A 24,010-nucleotide genomic window follows, 5' to 3' on the forward strand; every position below is an offset into this window, starting at 1 on the left:
GTCACATTATAAGCAGACCATGCATTATAAGTACCCAAGATCTGCCTACTTTTCTTACTCTGAGTTAGGGGGTGACACTTCTATTGTCCAGTGTGTGTTTAACTACATGTACATATTTTCAGTATTAGTTCATTTCTCAAGCTATTCTCAAAAAAACTTGGAATCACAGAACTGATAAAACTTTTTAAATTGTACATGAATGTAGTTGTTGTTAATTTAACAGAGCTCTATGATCTCATCCAAAGCAATGACGATTTTTGTCACATCTACAGCAATGAATAGAGTGTCACCTCTGCGGATGATAACTATTGCTTTGGCCGCAACGCCTTATATATTATGTCATCCGATCCAATTTTGGTTACACTGCTGATACGTTTTTCTCACTTATTTGAGTTTGAATCCAAGCAACATTACTTTATCATCCTGTGACTTCTTTTAAGCAGTACACATATAAAATATAGCAAAAATACTGTATATCGAATATATAGGCCTATGTGTATATCGAACATGCATTGTGTGCTTACCCATTGATCACGCCTATTGTTCAGGCAGTGTAAAACAAATGAAACGAAAATTTTTGTTCGTCAACGGAATCGACTTTTTCTACGTAGTCCTGACCCTAAATATTATATATCAATATGTTTTGTTTACCTTAACGATTGTTTTACATGTAGGCAAAGCACAGGCAAAAACGAAAGTAAGTCAGTTTGCATTGTTATTTTTCATTTGGTAAATTCCTTGCTCCAGTTCTCTATTCACTCAGGACTGACACAAGCAGGAGAACGGGCAAAAGTTAGCTAAAAGTTACTGCTGCAAGTAGTTTAGTGAGTAACAGGGAACTAAACAGACAGTGGTTTTCCGGATTAAACTGCCACACGCAACATGGCGTACCCAGCAGGCGATGCAATAATTCAAACAGAACCTACAAGTACACCAAGAAGATCAGGGCATGTATCGTTGGCATGCGGGTATGTATTCTGAAACTCAACCCTGTTTAGATCTACAATATTTCAAATCTCGCTTTCATGAGAATTAGTTCACTCCAAAACAAAATACAACTCCTTGTGTTTTATTCTTTTTGATTTAGATTTGATGTTGCATTGTTTTAACACTTCTTTGCTTTATCTACTGAATCTGCCCCACTGGGGGTGTCATACATGTAATAACGACACAGTTGTAAGCATACTACAGACAGTTTGTACACTACGGGGTGTTGTGGTATAAAGACTACCTGTATGTACTGGTATGAAAGGGCCGGTGTGCTTATGTTTTAACTTATGTTTGAACTTGTAACTTAACGATCATTATTGTCGAACAATACTATATAATTGTCTTTCATGTAGTCATTGGTAACATTGATACTACTGGATGTTACATCACAGATCTAGAGTAGGAATAAGTCACTGACAGCTCTTAATGGATATTGTAACCCTTTATTATCATCCAGATACCAGAAATAAATATTTTCCTTCACCTAATTATTCATTAATGCATCTATCTTTGTGTTGATTTTTTTGAGGTGATATAGCATACCTGAACAAGGATTTTTCACGAAAATTGGCAAAGTTGACCAGGAGAGTAAAGGCTACAAGCCACTGCCGTCATTTTGGTCTAAATGTTTTTGTTATGGAATTATGAGCCCCTTATTACAGATTTTCTTAAACAAAGGCATTATTTTGCTTTATCAACCATAAAATCTGAACTAAGACTTTTGAAGAAATCACTGACAAGGTTTGGGGTACTAAATGGTGTCATTAAATCGGCGTTAAAACGACGATCGTGGGTGCTCAGGAAAAAGAGAAATTTTAGAAACCGACTCTTCAGTTTTTACCCAAAAATAACAATTATGACGTCACCCGTAAGATGAAATTTGTGTAAATATTAATTAATTTAGTCACTGAACACTGAAGATTTATTGTATACCCAAAGAATGTATGTAAGGCAGTAAATAAGAATCTTTGTGCGAAGAAAGACAATATCCTTTTAAACTATTTGTCTTGGGCAGGCCTAGATGAAAACTAAACGACCACCAGAAGGATAACAATAATACAAGGATCAATAAATATTTTTTTCAGCATGACGCCATCATGGCGCAATCTTCTTTAACAAATCAATAGCAAACAACACTTGAGAAGGGTTGAAGTAAACTTTTCTATCAATAGGATTTCGATTTTTTGAGACAGTAATCAATAGTCCCAGCCCTCACCGAAATAATTGCATGATAATGTGTTGAGGGTAAAAGATCGTTTGAACCATGTCATGTCCTTTTGAATTCTAAACAAGTTACTCTGTTATATGGCGAAGACATACCCGTTCAATTCCATGCATGCTGTTAAGGGCGAGTCAATGTCAAAGGGAGTTGAGCTCCCAAGACGGAGGTATGGAGGTGAATTAAAATTCAGACATTTTATCTCTTTTACACCCACTTAAAATAATTTGTGGACGGAGTAACTACATACCTTGGGTTTCTCCGTCCCAAACGTGTCCATGAAATACTGAACAGGTGTTGTACTTACTTCAATCTCGATTTGGTGAGACTTTTGATGATTGCTTTTCTTCAGTTTCCTCAAAATAAACAACAAAAAGACTACCATCAGTAGGAATCCAAACCAAAGAACAAATACTATACCAGGTAGTTTAATGTTAGAACGCGGGATTAAACTCATAATAAGATACTGGTTGGAAAATGTATTTTCATTTATGTTTGAAAATATGTAAATCGCAGTTATGATATGCAGATGGAACATCCCAACATTTTTAGCGACAATATATTTGAAGTATGTCAAATCTGAACCATAAAAGTAAGAACCGTTATTTGGTCCAAAGGGTAAACCAAAAATTGATTATTTGTCTGTTTTTAATTTTTCAGACCATACAATCAACACAACTACGCTGTTATGACCGCCAGACACCTTAAGGCCTTCAATAAGGATGAATCTGAGCCCAATTTTATCAGGATCCTGCCCTGGGGAGGAAAGACCTGTGGCGAAAGTTGTATGGACGCGTGCCTTGGCGCAATGACTTGGTACGCTGCGGTTGCTATTCTTTTTGCTCTGACAGCGGTAAGTGATAAGCTCCTATATTTTTTTATAAAAACAAAATATGTTTTAGAATAATGAATGTCGTATTTGACTATAAAAAAGCTAAATTTATTTGATTAAAAACAAAATGAAAGGTCAAGCCCCCAACCTCGAACGGAGGTCTTAGGGTGTTCGCAGATGTATCCAGATTCCTACTCTACACTTGTGATGGTTTTAAAATACTTGAGAGCAGATGACACAAGATATTTAGTTTGCTTGAGCCAGTTCCATTCATGTATGGGGTGATTTTTGTTCCATTGGTGTCAGCTGTTTGTTCTAGGTGAAAACGTAAACCCCGTAGTTTAAAGGGGTATCTTACAAAATCATTTAATACCATTTGCAAATGCAATATTCCTGGACAACTTTTACTTGCAGCATGACAATATTATCGTTCATGCTGCCCGCTGGGAAAGGGATTTTATGAACTAAAACAACATTTTCCACATCAGCCCTTTTACTTTATTTCATTTCCATTTTCTACTTTCAGTTTGGGTCGTTGGGGAACGGAGGGGCCCTCTCCTATTTCTGCATGGTTTGTCTTTGTCTGTTCCTGATCTGGCACATAGCAACAATGGTCATCATCCAGTTCAATGCATGCCGATTTGAGTCAAGCAGAGCCTGGTATCTGATAAAAGTAGGTCTCTTTTCTCTTGAGTAAAACAATAATTAATGTCCGTCCACGTTACGTCACCGTTGTGTGTGTGTGTGTGTGTGTGTGTGTGTGTGTGTGTGTGTTATATGAGATGGTAAGAATGAATAACTTTGGCTTAGTATTCCTTACCAACGTATGCCCTATAATTACACGATTCATTTGATAATTCAAACCAATTACAGGTATGTGCCTAGAAATTGTAGAAGAATCAAAAAGAAAGTGGGCAGATATGTTTTTTTTTTTTTTGTTTGTTTGTTTTTTTTTTTTTTTTGTTTGTTTTTTTTTTTTTTTTTTTTTTTTTTTTAACGCAATACCAATATTGTTAACAATATTGATATTAAGAAAGATAAGACAACAAAGTTTTTAAAGTAAGTACATTTTCAGTATGTTTCGTTTCTTCACAAAGCGTTATGACCCCCTCTATATTTAAGGTTCTGACAACTCCTTCAGGCTCATTCCTATTTTAATTTAAATAACAGCAGACATAGAGAAAATTATGAGACCACTAGCTGAAAACGTCATGGAAGTAATTTGTGACTTTTCAATGATTGTGGGTCACTAAAGCCCACTTAACGCTGGACAGCTTCCTTATTGCGTCCCGTAGTACTCACTGCATCCCATAGTACTGTCCCGTTAGAGAGTAAAAAAATACTTTATGTGTGCATAATTTAAGAGGAGTCTCTGAGGTTAGTTTGCTGTCAGCAATTTCGTGATTTCTTTTAAAAATTACAACAGAAATAGTTGTTAGTTGAAAATGTCATTTTAAGTTTCAGCAAAGATGGACGGGAAAAAAGGGCCACAAATGGCAGTGATATTTAAAAGAAGATTCACGTTCTAAAGTCGGCAAAGACTGAGAGGGATCTGCGCAACCCCTACCGTTTAGGACGGGGACGTAGGTTTCCTCATTGCTCTGACAGCCCAATCATAGAGTAGTCTGTCTTGACCTTAGTACTGCCACATGTGCCCTGCGTAGTACATTTACCTAACTATTGCTTTAAAGCAATATCTCACATGTATAATATATATTAATAAACAAATAATAATCCTTAAGCTAATCCTTAATGACTAATAAATGCGCTGACAGAGTCATAGAAAACTACCATAAATACACTCATGTTACACTTGACCAATGCATAAATCTGCGTCATTAGTCAGGAAAAAAGAAAAATATTAGGGGGACATGGTTAAGTTTGAATAACTTAATTTTCCAAAAGTCACCTCGAAAATTTCTTTCTTGAACAATGAAGCTGTGAAGTTTCTGGAGATGTGAGAGAGCCATTACTTTCCCATAAATATTTGGCAAGAGCAACCATATGTTCATTCTTCTTACCAGTCATTAGTGTTATAAATTTATCCATTCTGGTAAGATGCTCAAAGTTATTATATTGTTTTTTTTTGTACACACTGAATAAAGATCATATCGGAGATCTGTATAAAGAGTGCATTATAAGAGCTAAGCTCCCTGGGAAGCTTGTCTAACATTGATAATCTCATCCCACATAAATCGTTCTTTTGTGCCCAATAAATTATATTTATATGCCGACAACTGACCGATCATTGAGCATTCATTCTGCAACCAAGGCGATGCTTGTACCTCCTTTCTACGACCACAGCGATGCCAGAACTCGGAATAGACGCCGTCCAGTGTTTAGGGGTTTAAGTAGTGGTGTTTCACGACATCAGCAATGACCAACCTATTTTTTCCTTAATCACTGAAACGGTTTAAGTAATAAGGTGTTTTAAGTGGTATGAGAATGGGGTTTACCGTGACCCTGTACGCCGAATATGGAGGGATTGAGTGAGGAACCTAAATATTGGGGACTGATAAATCTATCATCATGGGTCTTTTTACAGTTAAGTGCGAATGACGTTTGGGTCATCTCCGGGATGGATGATTCCGTTTTTCCAGTTGTAATTCCTGCTATTTGTTTGTAGACCTTAGTGTGAGTCACTGTGACTAATGTACCCTTGCCCAGCCCTGATTACATGTCTGTCAACCCACAAATGTTAAAATTTACTCACTGTAATGAGTAAATACTGATGATATAGATATATATATACTGATGATATATGATATATATATATATATATATTTATTTATTTATTTATTTATTTATATAGGAAAAAACTTATGATGATGAAAAAATCGACAAACTCAACGAGTTCCATGTAATCCCAAAAAGCCAAGCGAGCAACATTACATTCACAAACGTAAACCAAGAACAAATAAATGTGCTGCGATCTAAATGTCGTCAGAGCAACGGTAAGCATCTTTTCTCCTCCCCCGTCCTCCGAATAGGCCTGTCTCTCTCTCTCTCTCTCTCTCTCTCTCTTTAAACGTACTAAACAAACTGACAGTATGGCACCACGTGTTCACTCATATTGATATCATACACCTTTAGTGTACAGACACAGCCTGCCTTTTTCTCATATGTGCACTTTCAATGGGCCTGAATGTAATTGTAAAATTTAAACTAACGGTACATATGAAGCAGTATATAGAATTGCCCTAGGATGACATTTTTTGTTAGGGGAATAAAAAATAAAGGCACAGCCATGAGAATTGGCTAAAACGACTCAACTCCCGATGTTTTTTTTTTTTTTTTTTTTTTTTTTTTTTTTGTTTTTTTTGTTTTTTTGTTGTTTTTTTTTTTTTTTTTTTTGCTCACGAAGGGGTCATTATATTTACTTGTCCTTATTATACACCTGTATTACATTTACACTGTCTTCTTTCAGTGCCAGAGATACAAGTGATGATATACAACAAGTGGTACCTGAGAGTACTCTTTGAGAACCCGTTCCGAAGCATTCTGTTTCTCAGCATCCTCCATATTGTGAGCATCATCCTTCACGGCGCGATCTTCATCCACACAGTTTAAACAAATTGCTGTAAATCTAATAGTTTTGACTGCATCTTTTGTATTTTAGTAACAATTCTGGAGTATCCGGGATATCAGGATCATGGTACCTCTACCACGGTCACAGATTGATTTTTCACTTGATATTAATAGATATGTCTTTAGATAAATAGACGATAATTTTGTTCTCTGTTCTCTCGCGATAAAGAAGAGCACACATATTTTCCGTGGGCCTACATGGTAATGTGTAGGATCAGGGTGGGGTGTGGGATATATTTGACTGTCACGTCGCTTAAAATGTCCGGTATGGTGAATTTTTTCTTTAGGGGGAGGGAAAGGGAGCATGGATGGAAAATCAACATGTACCGTATTATTTGCCCCCCTACGCCACCCCTCAAACACACCAAATAATCTAAAGTAAATTAGCACTACCTCTGATTTGATGTTGTCTGCGGTGTGTTGTTTGCCTAACACATATCTTTATTTGGCCATTTGAACACTAAAAAATTTTACTATTTGAGTTGCACACACACACACACACACACACACACACACACACATATGAATCTTCTCAACAGGCACATGAATGTGATTGGTGTTTTAAAAAGAGAGGGAAATGATTACACTCAACACAATGACCAGTTTATCACATCTATTGCAATAAATAAAGGGTCAACTCTATCAAAATGGTAGGTGTATATACCATCTTTTCCGCCGCTGCCAAAATTATTTTAAGACCAGGGCTCCGTAACTCGAAAGCATCGCCAATTGCGACCGAGTGCAAGCGTCTCTATCCCATAACTTGGGTTTTACTCGCCCCACCCCATATAATAGCCTCGAAATAAAGGTGAAATCGCTATTTGCAATTCGCGATGCTTTCGAGTTACGGAGCCCTGAGTGGAGATGAAAAAGGAATTCTGCCTGCCATCAAGATCATCAATTGTTGTTTTAATAAGGACATGTTTTGTCATTAAACAGTGTGTATATTGCCAATAACCGAAAAACCGAAATGACTGAGGGATTAAAAGTTCTTGGCAATCATTTTATTACAAATAATAATGGCATTTAACTGTTTAAATGAGTAGAAAGATAAGGTTTTTCGGGAGTCCACCTGTTCTGAAAGCAAACTATAGAGATGATTACCAAAACTGTTCATTACCTCCACCAAGGAGGTTATGTTTTCATCCCTGTTTTTCTATTTGTTTGTTTGTTTGTTTGTTTGTTTGTCATCAACATAACTCAAAAAGTTATGGACCGATTTTGATGAAATTTACAGGAACTGTCGTAAGTGGGCTAAGGAAGAGGTGATTAGTTTTTGGTGGTGATCTGGATCAATAATCAATAATAATCAAAAATCGCTGCCCTGGCGGAGGTCTGCGCTCTCGGAGTGCTTTTTTAGTAAATGATGGAGTTTTATAAGGCAAGCAACATAGATACATGCGTATAAACAAATTATATTGAAATTACAGAACTGATAATTTTTTTGTAAATGAATGCAGTTGTAGTGAATTAAGCAGAGGACAATGGTCACATCCAGCACAATGGCCACCTTGGCAAATCCACTGCAATAAATGAAGTTTCACCTCTGCCGCAGTGGCTGATGTAAACCATTTCTTTCGCCCGTATGACCCATATGTTATATTAGGTCATCAGATTTTGGTTACTCTGCTGAATCGTTTTTCAAACTTATTTGAGTTGAAAATCCAAGAACTATTTATTTATGGTAAGTTTAATCGATTCATCATGTGACTTCTTTTGATCAGCCCACATCTATTTGATATATTGAATTAATACATTTATCCAACATACATTGTATACCTACCCATTGATAACGGCTGACATAACGGCAAAGAGAACTATTCTATAACTGCAGTGTGCATTCAATGCCACTGTTTTTGATCAAACAATGTTACTTCAAGACGCCATGTTTACCTATACGGTTGATTAACATGTAGGTGAAGCACGGGGAAAAAACGAAAGTAGGTCATGTTGCGTTGTTATTATTCATTTAGTTAATCCCTTGCCCCATTTCTGTTTATTCCCCAGCAGTGGGGTAAAAAATTAACCTAAAGTGACAGCTGCATTTAAAGCATACCAGACAGACAGATCCTCGTCGGAGTAAACTGCCACACCCAGCATGGCGCACCCAACAGGCGGAGCTGCAATTCACACGCAGGCTACAGCTGCTACAAGTATCTACATTGAGGATACAACAAAGAGTGTGTCGTTAGCTTCAGGGTATGTATTTTGAAACTCAACAATTTTTCAGAATATTTAGGGAGAATTAATACGCTCCCCAAATACAACTTCCACCAAAAGATAATCGAATTATTTAAAATACACCGGTGTGGCAGGAATGGCAGTCCTGGGTCCCATCTGATTAGGTAAGTCTTAGTGGGAGTATTGAGGGTAGTATATGGGACGAATGTCACCTGTACAAATGGAGAATGGACTACGGTTCCTAGCGGACTAACATTCCTGTCACACCGTTTCGTTTTGTTTTTATCTCAATTAAGTAGTCTACATATGTATGGTCTCACATTTACATTTCAAATTATTTTTTATACGCGATTTATCCAAGTATTAGTCGCCACTAAAGTTTGTAACACGTAAAGAAACACTTTTTAATGGTAACTATGGAATAAAATTAATCAATTTAGATGACTAATGTTTATCAACGTGATATAGCTATTTTCACATTTTAAACTTAGATGGGGTGTCCGATTACTGTTGATCATCTGTATGTTTTAATTTCCAGTCCATACAATCAACACAACTTCGCTGTTATAAACGCCATACGAACGAAGGCCGATAATAATGCATCCAAGCCCAGTTTTACCAAGATTCTGCCCTGGGGAGGGCGGTCCCATGACGAAGGGTGTATGGACGGTTGCTGTGGCAAAATGACTTGGTATGCCGTGGTCGCTTTCCCTTTTGTTGTGACTCTTGTAAGTAATGATTTTCTATGCGAACTATTGTTTCATTGAAATATGTTTTAGGCCCATGGGTTGCTACACTAATAAACTGAAGTTTGCTAAAACATAAAACAAAAACAAATGAAACACCCAGGCCTTGGCCTGCACCTTTCGACCAAATTTCAACACTTCCTTGTAACATGTATATTGATTTAACATAGTTTGTGCAAACAGTGAAGTTCAAATTTCTCGTCCATCGTCTTTAGATCTCCAATATGAAATGGGTTAAGTTCCATTTGTCGAGGGAGTAGGTAATCGTCAGTAATGTTAAAATGTATTTTATGAGGTAGCTAGCATACAGACAAAAACATAGAGGTGTGTAGTACTCTTAATCTTATTATATTGCCTGTTGTTAGTACATCAAGAAGATCGTTATTTACAAAAGAGGTAAACTTTTCATATAGCGGCTATTTCTGACAACGTGTTTGAACAGGGTATTCTGTAAGCCGGCCACCCGACCCTACTCCCATTTAAGAAGGGTAAGGTAAAATTTCCCAGAATCTCCGAGCAGTTAAAAGAGTGAACTCACTTCCTCCGATTTTACATTTTCTAGTTTATATGTACTTGGATTATAGTAAATCTACATAATGTATCTATTTCAGAGATGAAGACGATAGCTTTTTGGTCAGTGATGTCAAATGTTGATGTATTTTGAGAGAAAACACGACAGACAAAAGCATGAGTGACCATAGAGTCACTTCTCTATGGAACTGCTGTTTCGCATTACTATACTTTACATCTATGCATTATTTGTCCTAGCTTTTACATTCTGCATGTTCTACGAAATCGTGATTTTGCTTTCTAGTGAAGTAATCGAAACGTGTAAAATCATTCACGTGTCAAAACATAAAGTTACATACATGTATAAAACTAGCCAAGCATTTTAAACCATATCAAACCAAAACGATTGCATAACCTTTTCCAAAGACAAATACAAATTTGATATTTGGACTTAACAATGTATTCATAGAAAGTTATTTCACAAGTACACATACACACATATCAACCCACCCATTCAGATTCACTTCAGTCTAGTTTCTGAATATACATGTAAACTGTGTTAAATAAGATATACTGCTGTCATTTTGTTTGTCTTTCAGTTTGGGTGGTTGACAACAGGAAGTTTCATCCCTTATCTCTTCATGGTTGGCCTTTGCCTGCATGCTCCTTATCTGGCACATAGCAGCAATGGTCATCATCAAGGTCAACCAAAGCCGATTTGAGTCAAACGATACCTGGTACCTTATAAAAGTATGTCCCTCATCATTTGAAATAAAAGCAAAAAATATGTCTCTTTATCTCCATCTGACTTTTTGATTTAATCATCCTTCCGTTTTGCTTTTTAGTGTTATGTATCATAACTCTATAATATTGTTCTATGTGGTTACCCTATCTAATATATATATATATATATATATATATATATATATATATATATATATATATATATATACTTGTTTCTCCATAACGAAATCTATTATTCATACAGTATTCATCCCAAGAATTTAAGTTAAAAAATCAGGCGGATCTAATGAAACATGTTGCAAATACAGAATTTTCTTTTAATTTCCTAGTTAAATACAAATGAGAGTATCAATGGCCACATGAACGCATTCTTTAAAATCACAGCAAGACAAGCGAACCACATCACATTCTCAGGAGTTGCAGTAAACCAAGAACAAATAAATATGTTGCAATACCAACTTCTGCATAACCATGGTAAGCATTCATATTTCTACTAAGCTTCTACCACCAGCCCTACCCACCCATCTGTGTGTATATGTGTGTGTGTGAGTGTGTGTGTGTGTGTGTGTGAAGGGGTTCTTTAAAATCACAGCAAGACAAGCGAAACCTCGGAGTTGCAGTAAACCAAGGACAAATTAACATGTTGCAATACCAACTTCTGCATAATCATGGTATGTATTTAACCATAAGTTATTTCACTTACCAGTATCCCCCCCTTCATCCTATCCCCATCCTACCGCTCTCTCCCCCTCTCTCTCTCTCTCTCTCTCTCTCTCTCAATATATGTACTTGACATATTGAAGAAAAAGGTCTGAAGCTTAATCATGTTTTTTGTTTTTAGAAGTGCACAAACAAAGTTCTAGACGGCGCATTCATTTTTAAAACAAAGATATGAAAATAAGTTCAAATCTCTGTATCATCAACATTACCTGGCAATTTATTTTAAGGTGACATTACTTTAACTTACCCTTTCTTAACTTGTATTTTATCTATTTCCTTTCAGTGGCAGAGATTAAAGTGATGATATACAACTTGACGTACCAAACCAGACGCTTTAGCCTTCCGTTCCAAGAAATTCTCTTTGTCAGCATGCTGTACATTGTGAGCCTGGTCCTTCACGGCATGTACTTCATTAACGCCCACAGTAATCAAAATGGGTATTAATTCAAATACATGTAGTTAGACATACTGTCATATGAACATAATTCTGAACACCAACCAAGGTTAACTGCACCTTTTGTACTTCTGTAAGATCTATGGTGTATCATATACATAGGTATGAATATTGACGTACCGTTCCATATTTCGCCAAGACCACCAAAAAGGCAGAGGTGTGCTTCATTGTGCCAGAGGAAAACCATTGAAACGTATACACCGCGAATGGCTCTGAGCCAATTAGACCCCAAAAACGATAAGTAATGAAAGCATATATAACCGTTAACACATGTAGAGGCTACGATATATGGCTGGGCTATTTGAGAGTGACTCTGTTAAAATAAAATGGGAAAGGATATAGAGATGATGATTTCCGTTACTGATTCTTAGAAGAAAATACATACAAATATGTTTTATTATTATTATTATTAGGTAAATGCCAAGGTATGTATAAGTAATGTGTTACGTATAGTATCGTTTGAAGTAAATTGATGTAATATTTACTTGCATATACTATAAATGGGTTTCACTACAAAGGTGCGACACTGACATTGATGTAATATCAAATATTTTTACAGATTTCAGAAATACACCAAGTATTTCAGACAGGTTTTGCTTTTTTTATATTTGTGATTGATTATACTACCTGCGATTCTATAGATCACAAGTCAAACGTATGATGCTAGATATGATATATTCAAACACACAAAATAATAATCTTAAGTAAAAATATCGTTGGTGTTATCTGCAGTTTAATTTTCTTTAGTATAGAGCCACCTGAACGCTTGAAGTCTGATTATTTTAGAACAACATGCATGCATAGGATATTTTTTAATGATGGCTTCAATAAACATTTATCAATATAAATGTATTATTTTTTCTTTTTGTTTCTTGACTATTGGATCTGATGTCGGACTAATATACATTTAATCCAGGAAAATTTTATTTCTTTACAACAGAGAGCAACAAAAATAGTAAAGCAAACAGTACCAAATGTTCTTGAACAGAAGTATATAAGTTAGTTTGAAAATGTACTGATTTATCACCAGTCAATTTTACTGACCAATCCTTCTGACATAAACATCTCGAGGCGTAAAACTAAATTATACCAGGATGGGTTTGTTTTAAAACTTTGGGCAAAAGAACATATTAAAATTACAGAACTGATTTCTATAAACTGTACGTGAATGCAGTTGTTGTTAATTAAGCAGTCAAATCCAACACAAAGACCACCTTGTTAAATCCACTGCAATGAATTTAGTTCCACCTCTGCCGCAAAGGCTTAGGTAAACCATTTCTTTCCCCCGTATGACCCATATATTGTATTTTCCATCACGACTATTCAGCGTGAAGGCAAAGCACGGACCAGAAACGAAAGTAGGTCATTTGACGTTGTTATTATTCATTTTGTGGATTCCTTTGTCCGTTTCTGTTTATTCAAGACTTACACAAGCAGGGGGCAAATATTAACTGATAGTGACTGCTACAACGAAAGTAATTTGGTGACTAACAGCGTACCAAACAGACAGATCCTCGTCGGAATAAACTGCCACACCCAGCATGGCGCACCCAACAGGCGGAGCAGCAATTCACACCCAGGCTACAACTGCTACAAGTATCAGCATTGAGGATACATCAAGGGATGCGGTGATAGCATCGGGGTATGTATTCTGAAACTCAACACTTTTAAATATGGAATATTTGAAATAATGCATTGGCGAGAATTCACTCCGAAACAAAAACCCAACTTAACCCTGCATAAATGCAACTATAAATGCCATGGGCGATATAATATCAAGGAAATGGAACTTCTAATACGATGGTACGTAAAGTATATTGATAATTCTGGCGTTTTGCCTCTTTTACTCACGGTGCACTTGAAATGTGCACGGAGTAACTACATATCTTGGCTTTCTACCTCCCAAATGTACCAATAAAAGTAAGCACCGATGCAGTGCTTACTTTTGGTGAGTCTTTCGGTGGTTATTTTGCCCCAGTTTTTGAGAAGCGCTTAAAAATGAACTACCACAGCGAGCTCTACAATCTCCTGAATTCGAGTACTTATTTTATGTACATATTTTTATTTAACAATTTATTGTTCTATATTAGTACTACTTGTTATTTCTTTATTTTTTTTTTCATTTTTAGTTATTTCTTTAGTTATTGTTATAGTTTAAATCATGCTTGAGTAGGTTTTATACTGATATGTACTTATAGGGTTGTTGTGTTTTATCTTATGACATGCCCTTCAAGTATAATAATCGACAAAAATAATTTCATCGACCCAAAAACTATCAAGAAAAAATCCAAAAAAAAAAAACAAAAAATCCACTGCCAACAGCCAAATTTCTAACAAAAGTTGTATTAGGTCCTTAAGGATTGTTTTATGCGTTGATTTAATTTGTACAAAAACTGCACTTTTGAGAAAGAATCTTGCTTTTGTATAAAAGGAATCTAAATACTCCTACTGACTTAATTGTGAGCCGGATTTATTTCAGTCCATACAATCAACACAACTTCGCTGTTAATAACGCCAGAGGCGTTAAGGCCAACAACAATGAGATTGAACCCGATTTTATCAAGATTTTGCCGTGGGGAGGAATGTCCTGCATCGATACCGCAGCGTGTATGGGCGACTGTTTTGCAGCAATGATTTGGTACGTCGTGGTCGTTATCCCTTTCGCTCTAACTGTGGTAAGTAAAGGTTACTATCGTTTAATTAAAATATGTTTTAGGGCAATGTGTGTTTGCAAATAAAAATTTTACAAAAAAAAAACGTATGCATTGCTTAGACAAAAACAAAACCAAAGACCCAGCCTAAACATTTTCCGCGAGCACCCGAGCCAAACGTTAACATTTTTGAAAAGTGAATATTAACTAGTACAAGCAGCTATATCAAATCTCTCGCCCATATACCCGGTTCTTTAGACATCCTATATCAAAACCAAAAGATTAAACATTACCTACCCAGCGCATAAAGAGTATGAAACACCAATAAAGACAATTTTTATTCTGAAAACAAAATCATTCGTAATATTTGAAATTAAAACTATCCTAGATTTGCCAAGTCTTTTGTCCTATTTTGCAAATCTGGTTTCTTGGACTTTACATTTTACACATAGAAATCTCTTTCACGCGCACTCAAGACTGCAGCTGGTTCGAGAATGGACATTGTGTTAGGCGAGCTCAGTTGCACTAATTTATTCTTTTTCTTTGTATTTTAGGTGGGGTGGTTTACAAGAGGAACTTTCGTCCCTTATCTCTTTGCGGTTGGTCTTGCCTTGTTTCTGGGCTGGCACATAGCAGCAATGGTCATCATCAAGGTCAACCAATTGAGATTTAAGTCAAAAACAGCCTGGTACCTTATCAAAGTAGGTCCCTTTTTATGTGAAAATGATAAATTTGTCTGTCCTTTTCATCTTTTATGTTATGACATAGTAACGTTATTACTTTTGTTACTCTTCCTTTTTAAACTTCGAATTCAGTATTACCGCGTGTGCAATTTCACTTTAATTTACCGCATGCACCAAAGTTTCAGTTTGCTTAGAGACAGACAACGTGTGCTATCTGTCTCTCAGCCTCGAGCGAAAGTCAGATTTGGTCAAGGCATATGTCCATAAACACCCTTAAACAACCCTAAAGTTGAATAAAGAGTTTTTTTTGCCATGATAACATTAAATCTGAAAAATCTTTGCCTCGTTTTGCCCATGGTGGCCCACTGAGCTGCTAACAAAGAAATTTCTCCCAACCTTGCTTTTATTTGCTATGTTTATTACATATAACACATTTAATAAATATATCGTGACTTACACAGTGTCCGTTTGTGAAAGAACTCACTTATTGTGTCTAGCCTTATATTCGCCGTTTATTTTATAGTCAAGAAATATAATCAACGGAGGCATGAACGCATTCTATACCATAACAGCAAGACAAGCGAGCCACATCACGCTCTCAGGAGTTGAAGTGAACCAAGAACAAATTAATATGTTGCAAGCTAAACTTCTGCATAAACGTGGTAAGCATTTATTCTTTTGCTAAGCCTACTTTTTCCATCATGGCCCACAACTCACTCTCTCATTCTTTTTTCTTTCTCTCACTCTGTATGTGTGTTTGTTTGTTGGTTTGTAACATACATGTACTGTAGGTACACGTACATGTATGACGACACATTCTGCATTACATTTATCAGTCACTCTTAATCATATAACAATATCGATACTCCTTTGCTCCATATATGTGACAGTAAGTGTAAGTACTGGCACATTTAAGAGCAAAATATCTGAAGTTGGTGTAAGGGTGCACAGACAAATTAAAAAAGGATCCCCTATCGTTGAACCATAGCAATTAAAAACCGACGTAGCATGCGATTAAAAAAATGTCCAAAAGGTTTGTATTGTCAACATCAACTGCCCATATTTTCTTCCTAGAGGTGTAATTACATCTACTCACCTTAATCATAATCTTGTGTTTTGTTTTCAATTTTTTCAGTGGCTGAGATCAGAGTGATGGTGTATCATAAGGAGTACCAAAAAAGATACTTCGACATTCCGTTCCGAAGCATTTTGATCATCGGCATCCTGTACTTTGCGAGCCTGGCCATGCACGTCATGTACTACTGTTACATTCCCTACGAGTACGGAAACAGTTGGAATTCTACATTCTCAGATCCTGTGGTGACAGCAGACATGATGAATCGAACCACTAACCTAACTGAAATATGGACATAGTTCTGTCAATCAACCACTCTTTGTGACAAAGTAAGAACAGTGATATATTTGAGATGTCAAAAAGGTGTGGGTTTTTTATTGTAAATGGTGGTGTGTGTGTTGATTATTTGTTAATGACAAGGTATGTGTAGGAATTGAGTAATTTGTATCTCTGTTTAAAGTACATTTATTGATAAAGCCTACATTAAAATGTGACTGTAAATATCAAATGAGTTCCACTGTAAAGCTACGACAGTTGGCAACTCATATAAAACTGCGAGTGGAATGAGAACTTCTGAAACTTTACATAAAACCTGTGATGTTAGATCAGGTATATATATACTAATTTCACAAACACTTCCGATATTTTAGACAGTTTTTGCTTTCATGTTATGTACGATGAGTTGTTTGTCTAACAAAAATATTTTAAAAGAGGGATTTGAACAATAAATAACTTACTATTTGAGTGCAGCAAACATGTACAGTATACTCATTTATGATGACCTCAATAAACCTGATTTGGAAAGCAATATATTATTCTCATTTATTCTTGCTGTTGGGACATTTTAATATCAAAACACACTGTATCCAAAACTTAACTTCAAGCTCTACCAGTTGACATTTTGACAATCAGATGGGTAATCTGCAACGTTTGGTTAGTAGAAACATGGATTTAGACCCCTTCACCCCACCCCTTAAAGAACTCATGCTACTTATAGTGTTTATTTAATTTATTTAATAAATATTTCAATGCAACATGCACTGTGCATGCACTGCAGAGGTATATTGGGAAATGGAATTAAAGGAAGCAATTTCATTTTAAAAAAATGGATCCACGTTTACTGCATATCTAGAATAAATAAATACTCAATTGTCAGCTCATAGTGTATACAAGCAAACCAGTGATATCCCAGAGTATAAAAAGTTAACAACCCCACGTCTCCGCACGTCGTCACATAACCTGGCTATAGAAACTGGGTGGTGGACCCGCATCAATAGAGAGAATAGACTGTGTGTTTGCGGGATATCATTGCAAATAGTGAGACATGTTCTGCTTGAATACCCTTCGACTTAACAAGTGAGAGAGCCGTATAAACTTTTTAGTATGTATGAGATATGAGAGGGTCTCGTGTACAAAACGTATTCGCATAATTTACATCTAACATTTATTTAACGGCAGCACTGTGTTAAAGGCACTGTGTATGTTTGTGTGTTTCTTATTACTTTTTGTTTTTTATGTTGCCACACCACACGGACATTACTACCACCACTACAACCACTACTATAACTGCCCATTGTTTACAGCTGCCATTCATGCATTGTATAACAAAACAAAACCACTTCTTGCTCTACAAAGGCGGCGGGCATTCAAAGCCATTGATTCTGATCTAGGACCCAGGTACTGGAATGTTCAAACAGTACTCTTTGTTTACCATTACGCTTGTTTAACGCGTAGGTAAAGCACGGGGCGAAAACGAAAGTAGGCCATATTGAGATTTTGCGTCGTCATTATTTAGTACGTAAATTCTGTAGTCCATTTCTGTTTATTCAAGACAAACACAAGCAGGCAGGCCAAAGAATAACTTAACTTGATAGTTGGCCTCAGTTTTAAGTAATTTAGTGACTAACAGCGTACCAAACAGACACGTCCTCGTCGGAATAAACTGCTACACCCAGCATGGCGCACCCAACAGGCGGAGCAGCAATTCACACACGAGTTACAACTGCTACTAGTATCAACATTGAGGATACAACAAAGAGTGTGTCGTTGGCATCGGGGTATGTATGTGACAATTATCCGCCGTTGATTCGAATAACGGATAAAGTTGCACCGTTACATTAAAATAATCAGCGTTGCTGAATAGGATCTAGAATGGACTGTCATACCGTACCTAAGCTTAATTTAGCTTTCACGTTCTCTGCTAAATTTTTATATTAGTTATATCAGTATTGACAGGAATAACCAAAATAACATTTTGGTTTTATCTAAATTTGCATTTCAGTACCAAGGAACATAATTTTCCTTTTTATAGCCTACGGCGTAACCCAGTAGGTGTACGAGTTGTAGATTTTTTTCTAATTATGTGCCACATGTATTTGTCATAGCCCCTCAGTGGCATAGCTTTCACTCCGGGCCTTTGCTCTTGATGCTTTAAACAGAAACAAGGTGCGCCTCAGCAAAAGTATAAGTTGTTAAATTCACCATAAAATGGGTATTAAATAACATTCCTTTTCATAGCAAAAGTAATTCCGTGCTGACTCTGTACACACGTGAGGCCAGACGCTAGCATTTAATGGGTTGGCCTCAACCTGGTTATTCAAACCAGAAAAAATAGACATAATTGTCGTTATGCCTTTTGTGACAGACCAAACAATGTACATGTTACTCTTGAGATTAGAGTTCAAGTAGTCCACTGCCCCCAGCAACAGGACTTTAATTATAAGTCAATAGTCAATTCTAAGCCTTCATGTTGCGTAAAATGGATGACGTGAATGATACAGTATTCATACGAAGAATGTAATCGACCCCCTTTTTTATAAAAGGAGCTGTATAATATCGATGTTTTCAGATAATTTGCCCCTATTAGATATCATTGATATTATCAGATTGGCGTTTCAAAAAAAAAATAATAATCAACAAAATCGGCCTTAATCTATCCCAAAACCCATCAGAAAAACCCCGAAAACAAAATCTCCCATTCCCACCGACAAATTCCGCCACAGGTTACATTAAGTAGGGACCATAAGTTTGTATTTGTTTAATCTATGACAGAACTGCACTATTTAGAGAAAACCGTACCTTGGTCTAAACGAAAATCCAAATACTGCTGATCACCTGTATGTCGTATTTTTTTTTCAGTCCATACAATCAGCACAACTTCGCCGTTCGCAACGCCAGACGCACAAAGGCCGACAATAAGCTGTCCGAACCCAGTTTTATCAAGATCCTGCCCTGGGGAGGGCGGTCCAATGACAATTATGGGTATATCGACGGTTGCTTTGGCCAACTGACTTGGTACGCCATGGTCGCATTCCCTTTTGCTGTGACCGGGGTAATTGATGAGTTTATATATTTTTATTACCTTCACGCCTTCATACCTTGGTCCCGTTTATTTGTCTGTTTGTTTGTTTGTTTGTTTGTTTGTTTGTTTATTAGAAACATTGTCAAAAAGTTACTAACTCTCCTTCGACGTATGAATGCGTATAAATCATAGCAAAATAACTGCGGCTTTGTTGTTGAATTGGCTGCGAGATTTCCGGTGGAAAAAGTTCAGTTTAAAACATCAGTTTAATACCTGGTTCTCTTCAAAGTTTCGCTGTGTGATAATCATTACTTATATGTCAGCTACATTTAGCTAAAATATATTCATACTGGATGCTGCCTGCTATAGATAATGGCCTTGATAAGGACGTGTTAAGTCATAAACAGTGTGTATGAGTGTGTGTGCGAACGTGCGCGTGCGTGAGAGAGAGTTAGGGAGAGAGATGAGGAGAGAGATGAGAATACATAAAGCACCAACCATAAATTCAATCATTTTTGGTTCAAACCATAGCATGGACGGATATCAATGAAACTTTCAGTCGGTTTATCTGTTCATCTGTTGGCATCATCATGAAAAAAGTTATGGACATTTTAGGATAGGTCATAAATGGGTCAATTGTTTTCTCTAAGTGCCTTTCTAGTTGAAATATGTTTGCAGAACAATGGATATTAACAGAAATGTGTATAAACATTTTTGGAACTTACGTTATGTTGTTTAGGCAAATATAATTACTCGTAATATTAATTTATGATTATACATGTATATCGACCTCACTTATACATGTATTTGCCAAGTCATTTGCCCCATTATCAAATAAGTTTATTAAGGTCTGTGCAAAATTTGATCTTCAGACTTAAATATTTATCAATATAAATCTGTCGATCTCTCTCTCTCACTCTCTCTCTCTCTCTCTCTCTCTCTCTCATTCTCTCTAACACAGACGCGTGCGCGCGCTCGCATACACACACACACACACACACACACACACACACACACACACACATTAGAACACACTTATTCAGCTTGACTGGTTTCTGCAGAGACATTGTTTAAGGTCAGTTATTTATAATTTTCTTTAACTTCCAGATAGGGTGGTATACAAGAGGAGGTATCATCCCCTATTTCTGCATGCTTGGCCTTGGCCTGGTTTCGGTCTGGCACATATCAGCCATGATCATCATCCAAGTCAATGAATGCCGATTTATGTCAAAAAAAAAAGCCTGGTATCTGATGCCTGTAGGTGTCTTTTAAGTTTCTTTTGAATAAGACAAAAATGTCCATCAATCATGTTATGGTATGGTTACAATATTTTATATCTGTTATCTATCGATTTTGCATTTAAGTGCAGTACGGTACATGTACAAGTCGCTTGCACAGTCTATTACATAAATCTAAGCATACAAACATGTATGCCTCTTTTTTTTGGGGGGGGGGGGGGGGGCAAGAAAAAGTTACATAATTTCTTTCTTTCTATTTTAGATATATGTTTCATTAATTTTCCAATAAACAAATGCTTTTTTTTTTAACAACTTGCTTTGTTTCGCTTTTTTAATGATAACATCAAAATTAAGCCTTCATGGCACCGACTTGTAGTTCGGATACTAATTGTAATGATAATATTCTCGCTAAAATTATCATATGTGTATAGCTGTTCAGGTGACAGGGAGCTGTTTGAAGTCGAGATTACAGTTTTCACCCCAAAAACGCGATTCTGCGTACATATGCAGTATTTAATATGAAAGCATTGTCTTATTACGATTTTTATGCATTATCAAATGACTGAGAAAGTGAATCCTACAATGTCGAACCCTTAGGCCTCGGTCACACTGCGCTTGCAATCTTATGGCAACCTTTTATCGACCACAAAATCTGGCGGTTGCTTAATTTATCAACTGTGATTAGTTTGCGAGCTGATTAAGAAGCCTTACCAGAGGAAGAAGGGTATTTTCAACCTCTTTAAGACCATTACAGACTGATAAAATTGACGCTAAAGGGGAAAGAGTTTAAAAGCAGTGAATGAATTTTTGTTCTTAATGTTTGATTTCATTGCACTTATGTCTAAAAGGTATTTTTTATAAAATGAATGAAAAAAGATATTTAACCAATTTTGGAAGTTTCTTATTTCATACAGACACATGCAAATGAAACAATCGACGGGAGAATGAACGGCTTCTTTAAAATCACAGCAAACCAAGCGAACGACATCGAAATCTCAGGAGTTGCAGTGAGCCAAGAACAATTTAATGTACTGCAAGCTATATTTCAGCATAACAGCGGTAAGCATGTACATGTCTACTTAACTTCCACCTTTACCCCTGTCCACTCATCTCTCTCTCTCTCTCTCTCTCTCTCTCTCTCTCTCAATCTGTGTGTGTGTGTGTGTGTGTGTGTGTGTGTATGTGTGTGTGTGTACGCAATAAACGATTGCTATGATTCCGCGTTCAAATTTACATAAATATCTAACACTAATTTTGATATAATATATTATGAATGCTGTTTTGCTCCATTAATATCTGACTGTAAATTCAAGCTGACACATTTATGAGCAAAATGTCTGACGATTATTTTGGGTGCACAGACAAATTACAAAAGGGCGCATCACATTCATAAAAAATGACCAAAAAGCTTGTATCATCAACATCAACTGCCGGAGGTGTCATTACATTTATTACTCTTATATTATCTTGTATTTTATTTCCATTAATTCAGTGTCAGAGATGGTCGTGATGCAGTTCAACAAGAGATACATATTAAACCACTTCACCATCCCGTGCCGAAGTATTTTGTTGATCACCATTTTATGTCTTGCGTGCCTGCTCGTACATGGCGTGGCCTTCATTCCAGGCACCTATTACGACAACGCTTATTCTCCACGTACAACCCCTGTGATGACAACGGCTTTGTTCAATGAAACCATTGGACAAACCGAAATACATGCATGAACATAGTTCTGTGGTTCTGTAAACCAGTTTTGACATTTTGCCTCTTAATAACACCAATGGCGTACGGCGTAATTGGGATATTAGGAAGAGTGTGTGGGATTTTCTTACAGTTTAAGATGGTGTACATTATGTGTGTTAATTATATGTTATAGTCTAGGTATATGTAGGCAGAGTAATGTATATTACTGTTTGATGAAGTTTTCATTAAAATACGATTTTCATTTCAGGTAACGAAACTTACAAAGAAAATTACTTTAATATACCTTTAAAAAGAGATGTAAGAATAATCAAATCAATTACCACGACAACATACATGCACGGTGTATGGCTATAATTCTGTAAACCAACAATCTTTGAACTTTTGCGTTTTAGTAACAACGGTGGCTTTTTGGAAATATTAGAAAGTGGGTTGGGATTTTTTAACTATAAATAGTGGTGTGTGTATGTGTTGATTTAAGTAAAGAACACTGTACGAGTTTTACAACGTCTCATAGCCATAGCTGCCATGACTACTTATTCTGCAAAGGTCCTAATCTTAAAAACTGTATAACCGCTCAAATAAAAAGTGCCTGTCGTCAATCGTTCCCTTTGATATATACAGAAAGACAAGGCGTTCTAAATGACTGGCCATTAATTAAAGATTAAACTAACGTATATAAACCACTTGTACTACTAAAATTAGAAATAAAGAAGGTAGAAAAATACTTTTGCGTCTGCTTGCAGTTTAAAACTATTGGAACAAAAGCAAAATTATAAAAATTTTTTTTTCGAGTTATCGACTTAAGAACTGCTATTTCTCCATTGAAATTGTATAGCTGTAGAAATTTGTCAACGTGAACGTGGTTAGTGTTATGCAGACGGCAATGGTCACATCCAACACAATAGCCTATTTGTCACATCTACTGCAATGAATAAAGTATCTCCTATATTGCAATGGCAGATGTAAACATCAATGTTGTCAAAAAAAAAAAAAAAAAGAAAAGAAAAGAGTTGCATTGTAAAATACCATGTTGTATGAAACAGTAATTACCTCTAATTATTTCACTGGGGTAGTGTTCAGTTCTTAATCCTCACAACAAATATATATCGAGATGATTGTTCTCTGAAATACTATTATACTTTTATACTTCACTTCATTCATTTTTGTCTACTTAGACCCTGAAAAAGGTCACCAGAAATGAATCAACACAAAATACACCTGTACTTAGAAAAAAAGGAACTGAATACTGCTTGCATTTTTCCTTCTTATCCAAAAGGCTAGCTTTAACTCCCTTTAATAATAATAATAATAATAATAATCTGGAGCTATGCCGTGCGGGCGCCTGGTTTATCACAATTAAACTCAAGCCACAG

General features: G+C 36.2%; 3 protein-coding genes across 5 annotated transcripts; all 3 read left to right on the forward strand.

The window, feature by feature from the left end:
• The first annotated feature begins 674 nt into the window (after window positions 1-674).
• Window positions 675-12,569, forward strand: LOC147761054 (uncharacterized). Of its 3 annotated transcripts, XM_087016235.1 has the most exons (9): window positions 675-968; window positions 2,870-3,062; window positions 3,568-3,714; window positions 5,854-5,995; window positions 6,469-8,828; window positions 9,349-9,538; window positions 10,666-10,816; window positions 11,140-11,284; window positions 11,814-12,569. In XM_087016235.1, the coding sequence occupies exons 1-5, from the start codon at window positions 883-885 to the stop codon at window positions 6,609-6,611; spliced, it is 711 nt and encodes a 236-aa protein (XP_086872361.1). In that variant the 5' UTR covers window positions 675-882; the 3' UTR covers window positions 6,612-8,828; window positions 9,349-9,538; window positions 10,666-10,816; window positions 11,140-11,284; window positions 11,814-12,569. The 3 variants fall into 3 exon arrangements, with proteins under 3 accessions (XP_086872361.1, XP_086872360.1, XP_086872362.1); XM_087016234.1 differs by having other exon boundaries at window positions 9,349-10,816; XM_087016236.1 differs by lacking the exons at window positions 5,854-5,995; window positions 9,349-9,538; window positions 10,666-10,816; window positions 11,140-11,284; window positions 11,814-12,569 and having other exon boundaries at window positions 6,469-6,616.
• A 790-nt stretch (window positions 12,570-13,359) lies between these two features.
• Window positions 13,360-17,195, forward strand: LOC147761055 (uncharacterized). Its single transcript, XM_087015849.1, has 5 exons — window positions 13,360-13,626; window positions 14,464-14,659; window positions 15,190-15,336; window positions 15,842-15,980; window positions 16,454-17,195. The coding sequence occupies exons 1-5, from the start codon at window positions 13,526-13,528 to the stop codon at window positions 16,690-16,692; spliced, it is 822 nt and encodes a 273-aa protein (XP_086871975.1). The 5' UTR covers window positions 13,360-13,525; the 3' UTR covers window positions 16,693-17,195.
• Window positions 17,196-18,126: 931 nt separating this feature from the next.
• LOC147761056 (uncharacterized) lies at window positions 18,127-23,355 on the forward strand. Its single transcript, XM_087015840.1, has 5 exons — window positions 18,127-18,450; window positions 19,532-19,724; window positions 20,802-20,951; window positions 21,847-21,991; window positions 22,425-23,355. The coding sequence occupies exons 1-5, from the start codon at window positions 18,350-18,352 to the stop codon at window positions 22,655-22,657; spliced, it is 822 nt and encodes a 273-aa protein (XP_086871966.1). The 5' UTR covers window positions 18,127-18,349; the 3' UTR covers window positions 22,658-23,355.
• The last annotated feature ends 655 nt before the right edge of the window (window positions 23,356-24,010 follow it).

Source organism: Lingula anatina, chromosome 6, assembly GCF_051362555.1.
Source record: "Lingula anatina isolate TDL-2025a chromosome 6, LinAna3.0, whole genome shotgun sequence".
In the NCBI taxonomy this organism is placed as follows: domain Eukaryota; kingdom Metazoa; phylum Brachiopoda; class Lingulata; order Lingulida; family Lingulidae; genus Lingula; species Lingula anatina.